At 38.8% G+C, this 18,250-nt stretch overlaps 1 protein-coding gene across 1 annotated transcript in view; it reads right to left on the minus strand.

Moving 5' to 3' along the window:
- Window positions 1-18,250, minus strand: part of LOC126457983 (GPI inositol-deacylase) — a 166,289-nt gene that overhangs the window by 43,675 nt on the left and 104,364 nt on the right. The window contains exons 11-12 of the mRNA XM_050094745.1: window positions 6,567-6,761; window positions 2,110-2,272 (exon numbers count right to left, since the gene is read on the minus strand). Of these exons, the coding sequence (XP_049950702.1) occupies window positions 2,110-2,272; window positions 6,567-6,761 (358 nt within the window). The remainder of the gene's footprint in view (window positions 1-2,109; window positions 2,273-6,566; window positions 6,762-18,250) is intronic.

Genomic DNA, 18,250 nt, shown 5'->3' on the forward strand with positions numbered 1-18,250 from the left:
CTCCTCGCGTGGTTGTTCCTGCAAGTTTACGAAGGGAGGTCCTCACGTTATTACATGCGGGGCACTGGGGTGTTTCCCGTACTAAAACCTTGGCTCGCAGACATGTGTACTGGCCCAGTATTGTCAGAGAAATTGAGCACTTGGTGGCTGCCTGTTTCCAGTGTGCGAGCCAACAGGTATCTCCCAGGGCAGCATTCTCTTCATGGCCGCCAGCAACCCAAGCATGGGAACGTGTTCACATCGATTTTGCGGGCCCGTTTCTCAATGGCTTTTGGCTCATTGTCATTGATGCTTATTCCCAATTCCCATATGTGGTTCGCTGCTCCTCAACCACTTCAGAAGTTGCAATCCAGGCACTAGCAAAAATCTTTTCTGTGGAAGGTCTGCCAATCACCCTGGTCTCGGACAATGGACCGCAGTTTATTTCGCAGACCTTCCAGGATTTTTGTAGGCGCTTCGGTATTTGGCACTTTGCTCTCCCCCCTTCCATCCACAATGGAATGGGGAAGCTGAGCACATGGTGCACACATTTAAGATGCAGATGAAAAAGTATGTGCACGAATTTCCTGCGGAGCAAGCATTGACGTTTTTCCTGACGGCATACCGGACCACACCAATGGGAGAACGCAGCCCCGCAGAGCTCCTCCATGGGCGTCAACCTAGGACTCTGCTGTACCTCTTCCGGCCTGGTCCTCGCCAGTCTTCGCAAAACGGAGTACCTGGCTTTCCACTGGGTATGTCGGTCTGGGCCCATGGGTTTGGTCGCAATCCACGTTGGATACCGGCGGTGGTCCTGCGCCGAAATGGCCGCCGGCTCTATACCTTGCAGGTGGGGGACCGGGTGGTACGTTGTCACCAAAATCAGCTACGTCCATGTTTGGGCACCCACCCTCCGACCTCTCAGACACCGGCTTCCCCATTGCTGGAACCTGTGTTGGTTTCGCAGGGGACGTTACCGCCTCTCCCCGCTGTGACTGCCGCACTGCGATGGGTCTCAGCCTTGGCAGCCTCCAGTAGCTCCAGCACCGGCATCGCCATCGTTCGAGATGCCCCAGCGAGAGCTGGCCCCCCTCGCAGGCCCGTTTTCTCAGGAGGCTGGTTCACCTGTGGTCGTCCCTTCCCCATCGTCCCCGCCACTGGGTCTTGTCCATCCTGAGGTGGAACAGGATCTGGAGTTCGACAGCTTGTCGCCCGTTCTGTCCCGGGCTCCGGTTGTGGGATGACGGGGGCCTCTTCGTTTGGGTCACTTCCAGCCTATTCGAAGGTTCCGGCTCGAGGGTTGGCAGATCCCCTCGACTCCAATGGATGTGGAGGTCATCGCTCCTGCCCGACGCTCCACCTTCCGACGCAGTGGATCACAGTGGCTTCACTCCCCGAAGGAGGAGGAGTGCAGTAGCCACCAGAAAGATCGCGGGAGGCGCACATCGGCACGGCGCGTCATGGACGGTAGTTGCCGCAAGTACAGTCCCGTCCACCAGAGGGCATGCGAGAATTTGGACGCGACCTCTGCCGGCATAACAACAACAACAACAACAACTCCGCCAGCATGGGCCATGCCCACTCAGTTAACATCGGGCATGCCTAGGACACAGTCCTGGTCTACGCTAAGTGAAGTGCGACGTAAACGTGAACGGTGTTACTACACCCCCCCCCCCCCCCCTACCCTCCAACCACAAAGGTCTTTTTTTCTCTCACTTTAATAAGGAGTGTAGGTGCATGGACCTCATGCATACTATTTTCTTAGTAAACTTACTCAACACACTATTCTTATATCCATTTCCCTTGATGTCCCTACCTCTCTTCAATTCTTGCTTGTCTCTTCCTCTTGCTTCTTTCATGACCAGCCCACCAGATATATCAAAGTTAACTACTTATCTCAGTTGACTTGCACAATTGTGTGTGTGTGTGTGTGTGTGTGTGTGTGTGTGTGTGTGTGTGTGTGTGTGTGTACAAGGACTCAAGTTTAAAATTTGTGCTCCTGCCAATACTAATATAAATTTTTCTCTTGCCTCATAAAGAGAAAAAAACTGCATAAGTTGTAATAACTGTGGTTTCCAGCATTTTTTGAATAGTACAAGTATCAGTTTAAAAATTCTGGGTTATACATACCATCAAGAAGAAGAAAAATAATCCAATGCAGAGGCTCAGTGAACCACATGTACTAAATGTAAGTGCCAGAAGAATTACAGCAACAGTGGCAGGTAGGTGAGACAATGCTGACAGAGTCCAGTCAGACAGAACAATAACACCTGTTACAGTTTTGGCCAAAAATCTGCAACACAGTATACAAAAAACAATAATTCAGCAATCATAAGACAGAAAGGCTAATAAGACAATATAAAGCAATTATGAAAAGATTGTGAGCAAATGCCAGTAAAACTTTTAAAAGAATGTGGTACCAAATATAATGATTGATCTTAGGGAAATGTAGTAAGTATCACCAATATTAAATTTATTTATCTCCAACAGTTTTTACAATCTCTTTGCAATAATGTTGTAAAAGTTTCTTTAAATGAAAGTGCCACATCTATTATCAGTAACTATAACAGAAATAACAAAAGCTATCAATAAATTATGAAATAAAACACCATATGATTATCATGGTATCCCAAATAAGAACTTTTGAAGTAAGAAAAACTTTTAGTGAACCATTATCACCAGTGTTTCCCTGAGTGCAAGAATATTCCTAATAAATGTCAAACACTGAACTGTAAAAACCCCTCTTAAAGAGGAAGTGACATATGGTATACAAAGCAACACACCAACTGAATTATTATCTAGCTTTTCCAAGAGCCATTAAACAAGCTATATATGATAGGGTACACACATAAAAGTGATATAATTACTTAGAAAACTCAATGTGGGGAAAGAAAAAGTGGGACCTATTGAACCAATATCTTCAACTTCCTAATTTACATTCTTATTACCGTGGACTGCGACAAATCAAAATATTAAGTTTTTATACATTTCTCTAAAGTGTTTAATCTAATGAACATGATAATCCCTCGCTCTAGTCAAGCTACAGTGCCAGTACAAGGTAGTTGGCTGGGACAGTACAATCATGCAGAGGTGTGAGGTGTTTGAAAGGATTAAGTACACAATTTTTCCAGTTTAAATTTTCATCAAAATGCACACTCATAGCATCTGACACATTCTACACTCGCTTACATCCAACATCACACTTCACTACAGAATGAGAATTTCACTGTGGAACTAATCCTCAGGTTGTGGCAAATCTACTCCTCACTGTGTCCTCTCTCCCAAAGGTGTAAATCCCTTGCAGTAAGCTATAGGCTCTGTGGATTACAGGGAAGGGGGAGGCAGGCACTGACAAATTAATGTATTGTATTAGTTTGTGGAACACGTTCAAACTGCTCAGCTGCACTCTCATTGAAATAACTTCGCTGTTGACGTTTCAGCGAGTTGCAGTGTAGTGTCCCGCTGTTGACCAATTGTAGTTTTTTCTTGAGTGCCGATGTGCTCACTGTATCGCTAGCTTTGTAATTACATGTAGTGCTTTGTGAAGCATGGCTGGCTGCACACTGGCAACACTATTCCCTGTAACTGCAATTTGTTAGTTACGAAGTTATGTCATTCGCACTATAGTAAAGACTTGCCTATGAAAGCCAGTGATCTGGTTTTAAATGCCAGTCCAAGACACAGCTTTAAGCCAACAGGATGCTTCACATCTCTCTCTTGCATTACATAAACATCTTAAGATTGTATGCATTCACACTGTATCTATAAGAGGGGTAGTCAAAAAGTTTTAATTACCACCTCAAAAAATAACATTATATAATAAATTTTTGTTTGTTTTGGAAGTACATTTACATGTCCGGAGTCTTTGTACATGTCATAATCCTTGTGTCACAATACCATACCACACCACTAGAGGATCAAAACAAAGTGGGGCAGTCCATTGATAAAGTGAGGTATTGTGTGGAAATTCGCTTTCTCAGCACTAGCAGATTTGTTGCAGCTGTGTCAGGCTATTCCAGATAACTTCTTTAGCCATCTGCACAGGCTTAACAGAGCTGGAATATTTTTGCTTCTGCTGAAACAGAATTACTACATGATTCTCCATTTTATCAATGGTCTGCCCTGTTTTGGTTTGGGTCTTCTTGGGGTGTGCTATGGTACTGTGGTGCAGGGATCCCAATGTGTCTCAAGACTTCTAAGATTTAAAGCAGATGGTGGTAGTCCAAGATGGGGTAAAAACCCGCATCGAGTTTTGGAATTGAGTACATCAACTCAGCAGTTGGCCACCAGGTGGCAGGTGTATCTTATTGTAATTGACCATTCCATGAAAGCCTGCCTGTTAATACTGCTTACATATAACTTTCATGGTGTTTTTACTTGAACATGTATAATATAAGTTTTGAAAAGAATCAATAATTACACATTGACACTGTTGCATTTAAGCATCATTTTTGCATGGACAAAATTGTTGTAGTTGCTCCTTAAAAACCACATGCTGTACCTTTAGAAAATGCTCAGCAGTTGGCCACCAGGTGGCAGGTGTATCTTATTGTAATTGACCATTCCATGAAAGCCTGCCTGTTAATACTGCTTACATATAACTTTCATGGTGTTTTTACTTGAACATGTATAATATAAGTTTTGAAAAGAATCAATAATTACACATTGACACTGTTGCATTTAAGCATCATTTTTGCATGGACAAAATTGTTGTAGTTGCTCCTTAAAAACCACATGCTGTACCTTTAGAAAATGCTGGAATGGGGCAAAACCCCAAAGGTGTTTTGGGGTAAATCCCTGTAGCTCCAAAATTGTGATGATAATTCTTATATAATAATCCCCACAAAAGATGACATTCAACTCACTCTGTGTGAGATTGTCTCACTAGTAGATATAACTCCACTGCCTAAAATAAAATTTAAGAGGATAGAAGAAGAATCCATGGGAGAAGTAAAGCTTGTTATTGAGAAGGAAAGATGTACCAAAGAAAGAAGAGAGCTTGCAATAGAAACAAAATGACGTGATGGATTTAAAAAAAAAAAAAAAAGGTTCAACTGGCTCTAAGCACTATGGGACTTAACATCTGAGGTCATCAGTCATGTGACAATGAAACTATCAAAACCCAACGGAATGTATACAGCACAGTTCCATAAAACACACACACACACACACACACACACACACACACACACTTTATCAGAGGACCAAAAAAATGACATTATTTACTAGGTATCTAGAAAAGTTAGCCTCAGTCATTGAACTCTTTCAGATTATTCTATAAATTCTCCTTTTGTGAAAAAGAAAGTATTATTTTTGTACAAATATTTTTAAACATTATGTTCTCATTTATAAGTTATTTAAAGTCAATATTTTATTGATTCCCGGCGGGGTCAGGGATTTTCTCTGCCTCGTGATGACTGGGTGTTGTATGATGTCCTTAGGTTAGTTAGGTTTAAGTAGTTCTAAGTTCTAGGGGACTGATAACCATAGATGTTAAGTCCCATAGTGCTCAGAGCCATTTGAACCAATATTTTATTGAGTAACTTGGCTACAGTACAATACTGTTACAAAGTAAATTGAAGATGGAGAGAGGAGAAAGGAAAGAGAAGGGAAGGAACTAGTGATAGCAGCTGCATTGGAACTTTATGCGCAATCAGCAGTGTCGAGTGACAATCTGAACTGGACTGGACTCAAATCTGGGATCTCCTGTTTACCAGGCAGTTGCATTAACCTCTGCACTATCTAGAAACACACAGATGAGTGGATTATCTTGGCACGCTCCCTGGCTGACTCACATTCCTGCCTACTGTCACCCATCTGCAGCCCTTGTCCATGTCCTCCATGCTCGCTAATTCTGGATTCCCACTGGAGGTTGAACGGTGTTGTGCGTCCACTCTAAAGTTGTGGATTCATTGCCCATTGAGGCGAATCAGTTATATGAATAAGTGGTGTCTGTTCTTTCAGACATGTCCAAAAGAAGACACACCACACATTCACATAATGTCACCGAGGATCATTTCAAGAGTTTTTTAGTATGCAATCATCCTTTTTATTTATGTCTATCTCAAATGGTACAAAGATCCCATTTTGTGAGGTAAAACCCAACATTTTTCTTTCTTTTTTGGTAAACTGTAAATTTATCTGCAACTAATAATCAGAAAGACCTGGAATTCGGATGGGTTATGGGTAACAACTCAATTTGAAATTGTGGGGAAATCTACTCCCCCTCCCACTGATCACAGTGTTAGAAAAACTGAAAATTGCACAGCTTTACCACCATCTACCCTACTTGCAAATGAACTAAAACTGTGTTACATAACCATTTTCCAGAGTAATAGAGAAAATCTTTCAGTTCTTATATAAACTAGTTATTTTCTGTATATGTAATTGACACCACTGTAAACTTAGACAAAGCCAATAGTATGAAAAATACTGAAAGGCAAATAAAAATATTCTGTTCTGTGTGTTTTTGATGTGATGATCAAAACTTTACAACTAACCCTGGTCTCGCCTTTTTACACTAACATTTATGTTCACAGTTTTTATTTACTAGATAAGATAATGAACTAAATAACACTTCAACTCACCTCAGTGCCATTTTGTGAGCTGCTTGCCCAGACAGAATAATGGCTGCCCAGCAAAATACTCCCATCAGGAAGACGATAGTGAATGAAACCATATACAGTATTGATGACAAAAGAAAAGTATCAGTGTCTAAATACTGCACAGGCATCACACCTGATTCCTTGAGGAATGACAAGGGCATTATATCCATGCACCACCTGCAAAATTTTCAAAGTTATGCTGTAGCTAGTAAAAAAATAACTTGTTAGCAATACACAGTGTTACCATCACTTTGCCAATCTCCATATTAACCCCATTAGGTGTTTATTACAATTCATCATGGGATTTCAGAGTGGACAGAAATGGGAGCAGTCACACAGTAAGTATGAGTATTTACAGAAGTGGTTTTTTGTGTGTTGGGGGCTGATGAGCAAGGAAGGGAAAGAGACTGGCAGCATCTGATATATAGTGCTAGAGAAGGATGTTAAAACATCATTCAGACACAGTAAAGGAAATGACATTTTGAACAGTCGATGAGGATGAAAAGTTTTCAGTGAAAACTTTACTAATTTTTTATTGTCTGCCTCTGTACAGTGCAGCAATGCTCAGTTCTTACCCAGTATCTTGTAACTTTGCTGTCAAGGAAGAGTTTAATTAATGTTATCACTTTCTACAAAACACCAAGGCTCATTTAATTTGCTTGTTTTTATTCCTCGTCATTTATAATTTTAGTAGTGCGGCTTTGAACAGCCTGAGCACCACAAATGTGTAGTTTGATCTTTTGTTTAGCGGCAACCAAGGAAATGACGAAAATCTGCACTGGCCACAGCTGACAGGCTGCAGGTCTGTGCTGTTCTGGTATTCTGGGATCCCTGATGTTGCTGTGCACTCCATCTGCATGATCTGGCCAGTGTGTCCTCTTATGAAAATGAATGGTAGACAGTGATATCTGGATGAAATGTGTGTCATTGTTGGCTGTACAATTGTCCACTTATACCTTAGCAACAGAAGCAAGGAACTGTCCACTGTTAAATGTACATTTTAGAAAGCATAGAATACCTTGCAGAAGTGGTCAATGCAGCTTTTTTACATTTGAATTTACAGCAATACTTTTCAATTGGTATATAACAGAGTGTACTGCTGGTTTCTCTATCTGTTTCCCCCTTCGTTGTTCCATTCGCAAATGTCACATGGGAGGAATATTTGTAGGTAAGCCTCTATTTTAGTTCCTTTTGGGTATGTGCCTGAGTCTTCGCGGAATGTACTCTTTCAGAATTTTCTTGATGCACAGTGACATCTTGTACCATTTGCCACTGGAGTTTGTTGAACATCTCCATAACACTCTTGTGCTAACCAAATGATCCAATGACAAAATGCACCATTCTTCATAGGTTCTTCTCTAGCTCTTCTACTAATCAAACCTGGTAGCTGACCTCCAGTGGTGGAGAGATGCTTCTGAATCTGCACTGAAAGTGACTAACAACTTGTCTGGATCGAATATACAGACAACACAATGACTGACCATCTGTTTCTGAAGTCTTTCTTAAGCATCTGGTAAGATACAATAACTAACCCAGAAACAATCACCTTTCCTAAGTTTCAAGAGGGGGAAAGAAACAGTATCCCTCTAAAAGACAGGATAATGTTTAATCACCCAGATGAAATTAAAAAGCCAAAAAAAATTATTTACTTCTTCCTAAATTCAGCTCCTGCCTGGAGAAAGGGCAGCTGTATGCTTTGTCAAAGTCTCTCCTCTCGGCAAGCACTCTGTGGTGCTTTTTATTTATTCATCAATATTCATATTGTTCCCTTCAAAGTAAGCCCCCTCAGATACAATACACTTGTGCCAACACTTCTTCCAATCCTCTACGCACTTCTCACAAGCACTGTTTGGTACAGCCTTGAGTACTTCCAGTGATGCAGATTTTATTTCCTCAATCATTGAAAATCTTCATCCTTTCATAGGTCTCTTCAGTTCTGGGAACAGGAAAAAGTCACAGGGGGCCAAATCCATAGAATATGGTCATTTTGTTTTTGACCAAAAAAATCTCTCACAGGCAATGATGAACGAGGAGGTGCATTGTCGTGATGCAAAAGCCATGAATTGTTTTTCCACAATTCTGGATGTTTTTCTCACAAACGACACACAACGTCAGGTAATACTCCTTATTGACCGTACGACCTTGAAGCAAAAATTCATGATGCACTATGCCACAGTAATTGGAAAAAAAAAACAGTGAGCAAAACTTTGACATTTGATTGAACATGGCGTGCTTTTTTTGGACTTGGCTCTCCGGGATGCTTCCATTGGGATGATTGGGCTTTGGTTTGCATGTCATAACAGTAAACCCATGTTTTGTCATCAGTTATGAGCCTTTTGAGCCAATCAGGATCATCACTGACGTCATTCAAGAGCTCCTGAGCAATGCTCATGAAATGATTCTTCTGATCAAAATTGAGAAGTTTTGGAACAAACTTCGCTGACACATGTCTCATGCCCAAAACATCCAAAAAAATTTCATGGCATGAGCCGACCAATATGCCAACATTCTCAGCAACTTCTCTTACGATAATTCAATGATTTTCCAAAACAATTTTCTTCATTTTTTTTTTTTTTTACTCAGAGCAGACTCACCATATGCCACTGTCAACATTTCAAGTGTTTCAGGGCACTTGATTCCATGTTTCAGTTTCACACAAAATTTGATGCAAATTCTTTGTTCCACTTTTTCATAATAACTGAAAATTGCTGAGCATACTAAAATACGTCTAACCTTTCTATCTGTCAAAAGCAAACAAAGTATGCTAACACTTGAAACTGAACATACTTGGGTACCAACATAACAAAACAAAAATCGACAATCGAATGTATGTTTCCCAAGCAATTTGAAAAGTCACCTTACTTTTTGAACAGCCCTCATATATACGAGGAAGTGTATAGCACAGTAATGAGTGATCAGCAATTAAAAGCGGAATACTACTCAACCAGTAAACTCCCAATTCTTCAAAGAATTTTATTTCCAGTATAAAACACCTTCAAACATCTGACTGCTTTACAAATGATTTAATGTATTAAATATTTGATGTTAAGCATGTACACGAGAAAAAGTTTAGAAAAGGCTTGAAATTATGTTTATAGCTTGTTGGAAGTCATGAAGTGCTCTCATTATGAAACACTGTATGAATATAGTCTGGCTAATTTGCACTCCATTTTAAGCAAAAGCTTGTTTTTTGTGCATCTCAATGTCTATGACATCATATGTCCTAAACTATGTGTCACAAAATCATATAATTTGGTAGGCACACACAGTGGTAAAGTGGATACTATGTGCAACATGTCATTCCAATAGAGTTCACATCCCAGCGGTGAGGTTTAGTAGTAACAGAGTAATAAATTGAAACATCATGCCTGATGCTGAAGTTTTACTGCAAGAATTATGAAAATGTGGTAAAGGATAAACATTTTTGTTCTCGTCATTTTGTGAGGGGTGTCAGTGAGAAAAAGTTCTTTAAAGGTTTCACATTACGTGTAAAATTTGTAGGAAAATGTTCTCATTCTCAAATACGGGATTCATTTAGTTGAGGTAATTTGCACACAGTGAGCTACGCTGCCACAAGATACGTACACAGTTAATGGAATGTAATACTTTTCTTATTGTGTTAAATCTTTAACATAAGAGTATACCTCTTAATGAGTAGAATATGACAGCATTTTAAGTTTTTAAATTTGGTCTATAATTGTATGAAAGAATGAAAATCTGACTTCTATTGCTTCTGGAAGCTGTTAGGTAGGCAACAAGCAACTGGATCCATGAACCATGAATCAGGTTAGTCAATGGGTGTTAAAATTTGTCTCTAGGGTAACATGTCTAATACCAGAAATATCATATACTAGTAGACAGATTGAAGATTTTAGATAAAATTTTACATCAAGGATTTTCTTTCTTTCTTTTTACCACCCGTGATCCGATTTTGATGAAATAAAGCCTCTACATTGACCCAAGCTATGCTCAAGGTATATATGAAAATTCCATGAAAATTCATCCAGTAATTTTGGAGATTAATACGTTCAAACAGACAGACATGATGGTTTTACGGTTTTATTGTTACAGCATAGACCAACAACCATTTGTATGGTTATTCGAACATCTGTCTTAACATAGCTATGTTACAGTATATTAAGCAGGGTTTGGACGATGAACCGGAGCTCACGCCTAGTCAAATTAAGTGAATCAATTAATTCTTTTTGCAAAAGATTTTAATTGGGCTGACATTAATGCTCAGTTAATGGTACCATTTGTATGTGCACCATTTGGTTTTTTATGTGCAAAAACAGTCACCCTCTTATAGATTTTATGTGCAAAAACATTCATCCTTAAATAACACCGGACTGGAGCAAGACTGATGGTTCAGATTTGGTCCACAGGTGAATCTGACCTTGGTCTTAACTGTGTGAAAAATCTTGCTTAATTTGGATTTTATGTGCAAAACCACATTTCTATGGGAGGTTTTTGAAGCGCATCACTTCTATACTTAAGACTTGTATGAATCAGTTCAAACTCTGCACACTGGTAGATACATGGATAAAGTCAAAATGAAATTTTTTATACAGTAATCTTCATCTGTTGTAGAAATACGATGGTTAAGTCTTATGTGAGCTTCATCTGTTGTAGAAATACGATGGTTAAGTCTTATGTGAGTTGAATGCAGGGAAACGGTTTGTAGGGAGTCAATTAAAAAAAATTATATATATAAAAAAATTGAAAACTCTTTTTCAAAAATCTAGCTTCATTTGGATTTTACATGCAAAAAACACATTTTTCATGAGGTTTTTTGCGTGTACCATTTCTGTGTTTCAAGCTTGTGTCGACTGTTTCACATTTTGAAAGAAGCCAAAACAAATATATGTAATTAATGGTCATCCTGTTGTTTTGTGAAAACTTTATCTGATGCCATGTTATTTCAGTCTAAAGTTGCATGTAAAACCCGGTCTTACACAAATTTCACGTGCTGATATAGCTGAAAGCAGTACGGATGATGATAATAATATGAAATATATTGTTGTGGTAATTGTAAGAAGCAATTGTAAAAATATTTCACAGTCCAGGTCTTTGTGTGAAAAACAACACATTTGCACATGAAACTATTTTTTGTAGAAATTCATTGCATTTTCTATGCTGCATTTGGATATAATTTAAAAAAATTAATTATTACAGTTGATTATCATTTCTTTCTTCATATGTTAAAAGATTTTATTCAACAATGGTTTAAAATCATCGAAAAATGTTTGGACATACAAAACAGTGCATGTACAAAACCAAAATTACACCCAGACTTGTAGAAAATGATTACTGTTTCATCGAGCATTTAAAGCTTTATTGATCACAACACAAAAAGTTAAACTAAAACGAAAATTGATATAAAAATAATTGTCAGAAAAAGGTCACCGTGTTTCTAACCAAAAGAAAATGTCTTACTGAATTTCGTTCAAAAATTACTATGCCACCTTGTAGAAAATTTAATTGATGACAAAACAAACTTAATTTCATTAATTTTTGTGTGAGATTGAAAAGTTGATAGTATTTTGTCGTGTATACATTGTTTCCAGGTCTTCTGCTTATTTCAGCCAATCATACTCATGCTTAATTTGGATTCATTGTTGCAACAGTTACTACCAAAATTATTATGCGAGTTTTTCTAGCAGCAGTGTTTTAATTTTCAGTTTTCATTATTGCACACTTTTAAAAACAATGATAAAAACGTTAAGAGCAATAATAACACAATATATGTTTTTCAGTAGTTTATTATTTGTCAGATAAATCTTCCAGCTTGCATATAGTACGCTTTTATGTGAGTTTATTTATGTAATATGGTCATACTGTAAGATCATTCACATAATATAAACTATTTACCGATGTTAGCATCATAAACTTCGCACAGTATTTAATAATTTGTTCAGTATCGTATTTACGTTTACTGTTATTAGGTGTACTGTATTGAGCATTTACTATTATTTTTATAAGTTTGTGGTGAGTATAAAGCCAAGTGCTGAAAAACTTTTGGAAATGTTTGCTTGCTGTGTTTTACAGTTTTCTGTGCATTGAAGTCATTTAGTGAATCTCGCGCTCTAGTTTTCAGCTGATGTTTCTTATTGTTTCTAGTGAAATATTTCAGTAAAATTTTCATTCACTGTTTTAACTTCATTGAGAGTTCCTGTGCCCACTTGAATTTTTGGTTTTAGCAAATAATTTGTGAAGTTTTGTTGGTATTGGTATTAGCTGTGGTGTAGTGGTATTAATACAAGTAGTTGCTTTCTTAGTAGACAGAGAATTTTTGAGACTGCTGCTGTAAGTTCTATAAATAGTTCTACTGGTGTAACTGAACTTAGGTAACGTAAATGTTTAGTTTTTTTTTCAGTAACTGTAAAATTTTACCACGAGTGAGAAGTGTGGGCTCTGTTGTAGGTTTGTGAGCCGTGGATTATGGTGTTCAAAGTATTTTCATTGGGGGGGGGGGGGGGGGGGAATGCAATGGTGAAGCCATTGGGCATTCTAGTGAGATCCTCTCCAGGGATTGCAGAATCTGTAGTAGAAATAAGTTGACAGAGGAGCAGGAGTGTAAGATCTGTGTCCTTCAGGTGCTGTTACAATACACAAAGGAGGAACTAGATAATTTGAGGAGGAGATATTCAGACAGTGGTACTTTGCGTATATGCAACAGATTTGACCAACTGTCAGAGTTAAGTGGAGAGGAGCCTCTTGTTGCTGTATGCGTAGGAAACAAGCAGCAGTCCTCAGCAGTTAGGAGGCCTAGGTTAGCTGTAAAGTCAAACAGAAAGTAGAAGGTTCTGCTGCTAGGTAATTCGCATGGTAAATGTGTGGGCCAGCAGTTGCAGGAAGTGTTGGGGAGTGAGTATCAGGTCACCAGCATTGTGAAGCCTAATGCAGGGTTCGCTCAGGTGACTGACAGCATAGGGGAGTTATGTAGGAATCTTACAAAGGAGGATCAGTGGGTGGAGCAGAGAACACTCTTGATAGGGACAGGGAATATGATGTAGGTCGTGACCTTGTAACACTATGGTAAGATGACAAATTATTTTCTTCTAATTAATTATATTTGACAGGAAGTGTAATCTCTGTAATATGTGCTCTGTGCTCAAAATATACAAAGTTACTATATAAAATAAAATGTTAATTGGTCTTGAAATTTATGACGAATTTTATGCTCATTGTATGTGTGAAGAGGTGTAATACCAGTTTATGAGCACCCACTTGTTGTTTTGTTCCTACTGAAGGTAAAGTTACAAGAAACAACATTATCTATGAAATCTGTTACTTCACTGCTTTTAAAGAATAGAGTGATTATCTATACAAGTGAATTTTATTTAAATTTGCGCTGTGTAGAAAGTATCTGATAACATAAGACTAGGTCCATGCACAAATGCCGGTCTAGTATTGACTTACATTTGTAGTGTTAATGAAGTTGCGCAGATTGACAAAGTATTTAGTACTGAAGAGTGTAATAGTGTCTGTTGTGTTTGTGAGGACAGGTTTGTTTTACTATGACTGTTAGTACCCACTTCACCATTTTTAAATGCTTGTGACTGGGTTCATTACATTTTTGTAGGAAAGAAGTGCAGGCTGAGTTTTTCCACTAAAACTGTCTACCTTTTCTTTAAAAGAATTGTTTCAAATTTCTATGCCTAATTAGGCTGGTGGCTATATTCTAATTTATTTGAGTAAGTTTGAGTAGTTAAAACAGTTTCTAAATTAGATCTGTTACTTTCTGTGTGTTTTTCATAAAGTTAATTTCTTGTCCAACAGGCTACACCCTTTAGGCATTTCACGATCAAATCCACAAAAATCCTTACCGAGGGTAACATCATACAGCTTCTAAACAGCATAATTGGTTAACAAATTAGTTTCAGAACACATACGAGAGGCAGTGATAGTGTTATAACCTGGTAGAGATAGTTACTTAAACTGGTGGCACTAATGTGCATTTCATGCAACTGTTACAGTGTCATGATCGGCCCCATCTTAATGCGACTGTTAGGTGCATTAACATGGTGCTGGAGAGGGCACTGATGGCAGAGAACATGGGTCACATTTCAGTGGTGCCAGTTGAGTCTATCAGTAGATTGGGTTTCACTAGGCCTGGCCTGCACATCAGTGGGTATGGGAAGGGAAGGCTGGCAAAACTTATCGGTGACAGTGTAGTGGGTGGTGGTGGTATCACTCATGGAAAAATTCCTATAGTAGTTGGTGTTAGAGCTGTGCCTTTTTGAGAATGAAGTCAGCTGATACGTATATCTGCTTAAAGGAAGTACTTCTAACTAAAGGCTCACCTTCAGAGGATGTCATGCTTCCAAGTAGAGAAGGAATTAACATATTTCATCAAAATATAAGAGGTATTAGAGAGAAAGTTAATGAACTGCTTACAGATGTTGGCTTTGAAATTACTGGTATGTCGGAGCACCACTTAAATATTTTGACAAATCAGAGGCTTCCATTACCAGGACACAGATTACCCGGCTGTTTTTCAAGGAGTTGCTTGCAGTGAGCGGGGGGGGGGGGAATGGCTACGTACATAATAAACAGTATTCCATTTGAGTCCATAAACCTATCACGGCACTGCACTGAACAGATATTTGAATATTGTGCGGGGGCAGTTGAATTGTTGAATTTAGTGAAACTAAACTTCTAATTGTTTTTGTTTACAGGTCCCCTAACTCTGACTTCAGAGCATTTCTGCTCAAGCTAGAGAGGGCTCTCGATTCACTTTGTAGGAAGTACCAGAAATTAGCTATATGTGGTGACTTCAGTATACATTTTGTGTATGATGGTGCAAGAAAAAGGATGTTGGTAGATCTGCTAAATTCATATGACCTGAGGCCGACTGTGTTTTTTCCCTCTAGGGTGAAGGGGAACAGCAGCACAGCCATAGACAATATTTTTATTCATTCTTCATTCCTTGATGGGCATTCTGATAGTGAAAGCGTGAATAGCCTTTCTGACCATGATGCACAAATGTTAACACAGCAATAGAGAGTTTTTTAAACCTTGTCAAAGAACAAGAGTGGCAAGATGCCTATAGTGCTGATAACATAGATGACAAATATAATGCTTTCCTTAACACATTTCTCATACTCTGAAAGTTGCTTTTCATTGGATTGTTCTAAACCGGGTACTAGCAGCCCAGGTGGCTGACTAGTGGGATAAGGATATCATGTAGAACAAAGTGGGAATTATATCAAAATGTTATAAGTAGTCACCATCAAGCTACAGTAGCCCATTACAAACAGTATTGTAATGTGCTTAAAATGTTATTAGGAAGGCAAAGAGTATGTGGTATGCAAATAGAATAGCTAATTCACAGGATAAAATTAAAAAATGGTTCAAATGGCTCTGAGCACTATGGGACTTAACATCTGAGGTCATGAGTCCCCTAGAACTTAGAACTACTTAAACCTAACTAACCTAAGGACATCACACACATCCATCCGAGACAGGATTCAAACCTGCGACCGTAGCGGTCGCGCGGTTCCAGACTGAAGCGCCTTTAACCGCGTGGCCACACTGGCCGGCGATAAAATTAAAACCATATGGTCAGTTGTTCAGGAAGTGTCTGGTCAGCAGCACAATGTCAACGATATTAAGTCAGTTCACAGTAAAAATAGTTCTGTTACTGATAAATCAGATATATGCACAGTATTTAACAATCATTTTCGGAGCATTGCTGGTTAATTAAATAAAGATTTAGTTTCTACAGGGAATCATATAACTCTCTTGGCAAATGCCTTTCTGAAACTGATATCTGAAATACTCATCTGTGATACAGACAATAATTAAATCACTGAAGATTAAGGACTCTCATGGTTGTGATGGAGTGTCTAGCATACTATTAAAGTACTGTGGTCAACATGTTAGCCATGTATTTAGCCACATTTGTAATTTTTCCTTTAGGAATGGTCAGTTTCCTGAACAATTAAAGTACTCAGTAGTAAAGCCACTTTATAAAATGTGGAAAAAGGGATGAAGTAGATGATTTTAGACCAATTTCTATGCCATCAGTGTTTGCTAAGTTATTGGGTTGGGTTGTTTGGGGAAGGCGACCAGACAGTGAGGTCATTGGTCTCACTGGATTAGAGAAGGAAGGGGAAGGAAGTCAGTCATGCCCTTTCAAAGGAACCGTCCTGGCATTTGCCTAGAGTGATTTAGGGAAATCACGGAAAACCTAACTCAGGATGGCCGGATGCGGGATTGAACCATCATCCTCCCGAATGCAAGTCCAGTGCGCTAGCCACTGTGCCACCTCACTCGGTAAAAGTTATTGGAAAGGCTGTGTATGTAAGGATAATTGATCATTTTATATCACACAATTTGCTATCAAATGTACAGTTCGGTTTTAGAAGTTGCTTAACAACTGAAAATTCTATATTCTCTTTTCTCTGTGAGGTACTGGATGGGGTAAACAAAAGGTTTTGAATGCTAGGCATATTTTTTGATTTAACTAAGGCGTTTGATTGTGTTGATCACAAAATATTTCTCCAGAAGTTGGACCATTACGGAATACAGGGAGTAGCTCACAATTGGTTCACCTCTTACTTTAGCAACAGACAGCAAAAGGTCATTATTCACGATGTTGAGAATGGCTGTGATGTGGCGTCTGAGTGGGGTACGGTCAAGTTGGGGGGGGGGGGGGGGGGGGCGGGCGGGATCAGTGTTGGGGCCACTACTGTTCCTTATTTATATAAATGATATGTTCTCTAGTATTACGGGTAACTCTAAAATATTTGTTTGCTGATGACACTGGCTTCGTAGTAAATGATGTTGTGTGGAACATTGGCTTGGTTTCAAATAGTTCAGTTCATGGCTTGTAGAAAATAAATAAAGCTAAATCACAGTATGACACAGTTTTTACAGTTTCTAACACACAATTCCACAAAGCCTGATGTTTTAATTTCACAGAATGGGCATATGATTAGTGAAACTGAGCAGTTCAAATTTCTAGGTGTTCAGATAGATAGCAAACTGTCATGGAAAGCCCACGATCAGGCTTAATGCGGCCATTTTTACTATTCGAACGGTATCTGAAGTGAGTGATTGTACAATGCAAAAATTAGTCTGCTTTGCTTATTGTAATTCGCTTATGTCATATGGTATTATATTCTGGGGTATCTCTTCCCATTCTAAAAGGATATTTTTGGCTCAGAAACGGGCAGTTCGGGCAATAAGTGGTATAAGTTGACGAACCTCTTGTCGATCCCTGTTCATGAGTCTGGGGTATTTTGACACTGGCCTCTCAATATATATAGTCCTTACTGTCATTTCTTGTTAAAAATATTAGCTTATTCCCAAGAATAATCAGCCTTCTCTCTGTTAACATTCGTCAGAAATCAAACGCGCATTTGGATCGGACTTCCTTAACTCTTGTGCAAAAAGGTGTGCAGTATACTGCTGCATCCATTTTGAATAGGCTACCACTCAAATTAAAAAATCTTAGCACTAATCCACATGCTTTCAAATTGAAAATGAAGAGTTTCCTCGTGGGTCACTCCTTCTATTCTGTCGAGGTGTTCCTTGAAAAAGTCAGCTAATTCTTGTTGTATTGTTGATTGCTTTTACTTTAAATTGTGGATGGACTTTTTTTGGGTTCATAAACATTTTATTTTTATCTGTTATTACTTTTATGTTGTAATTTCTTG

Source organism: Schistocerca serialis, chromosome 2 (genome assembly GCF_023864345.2).
Source record: "Schistocerca serialis cubense isolate TAMUIC-IGC-003099 chromosome 2, iqSchSeri2.2, whole genome shotgun sequence".
Classification (NCBI taxonomy): Eukaryota; Metazoa; Arthropoda; class Insecta; order Orthoptera; family Acrididae; genus Schistocerca; species Schistocerca serialis.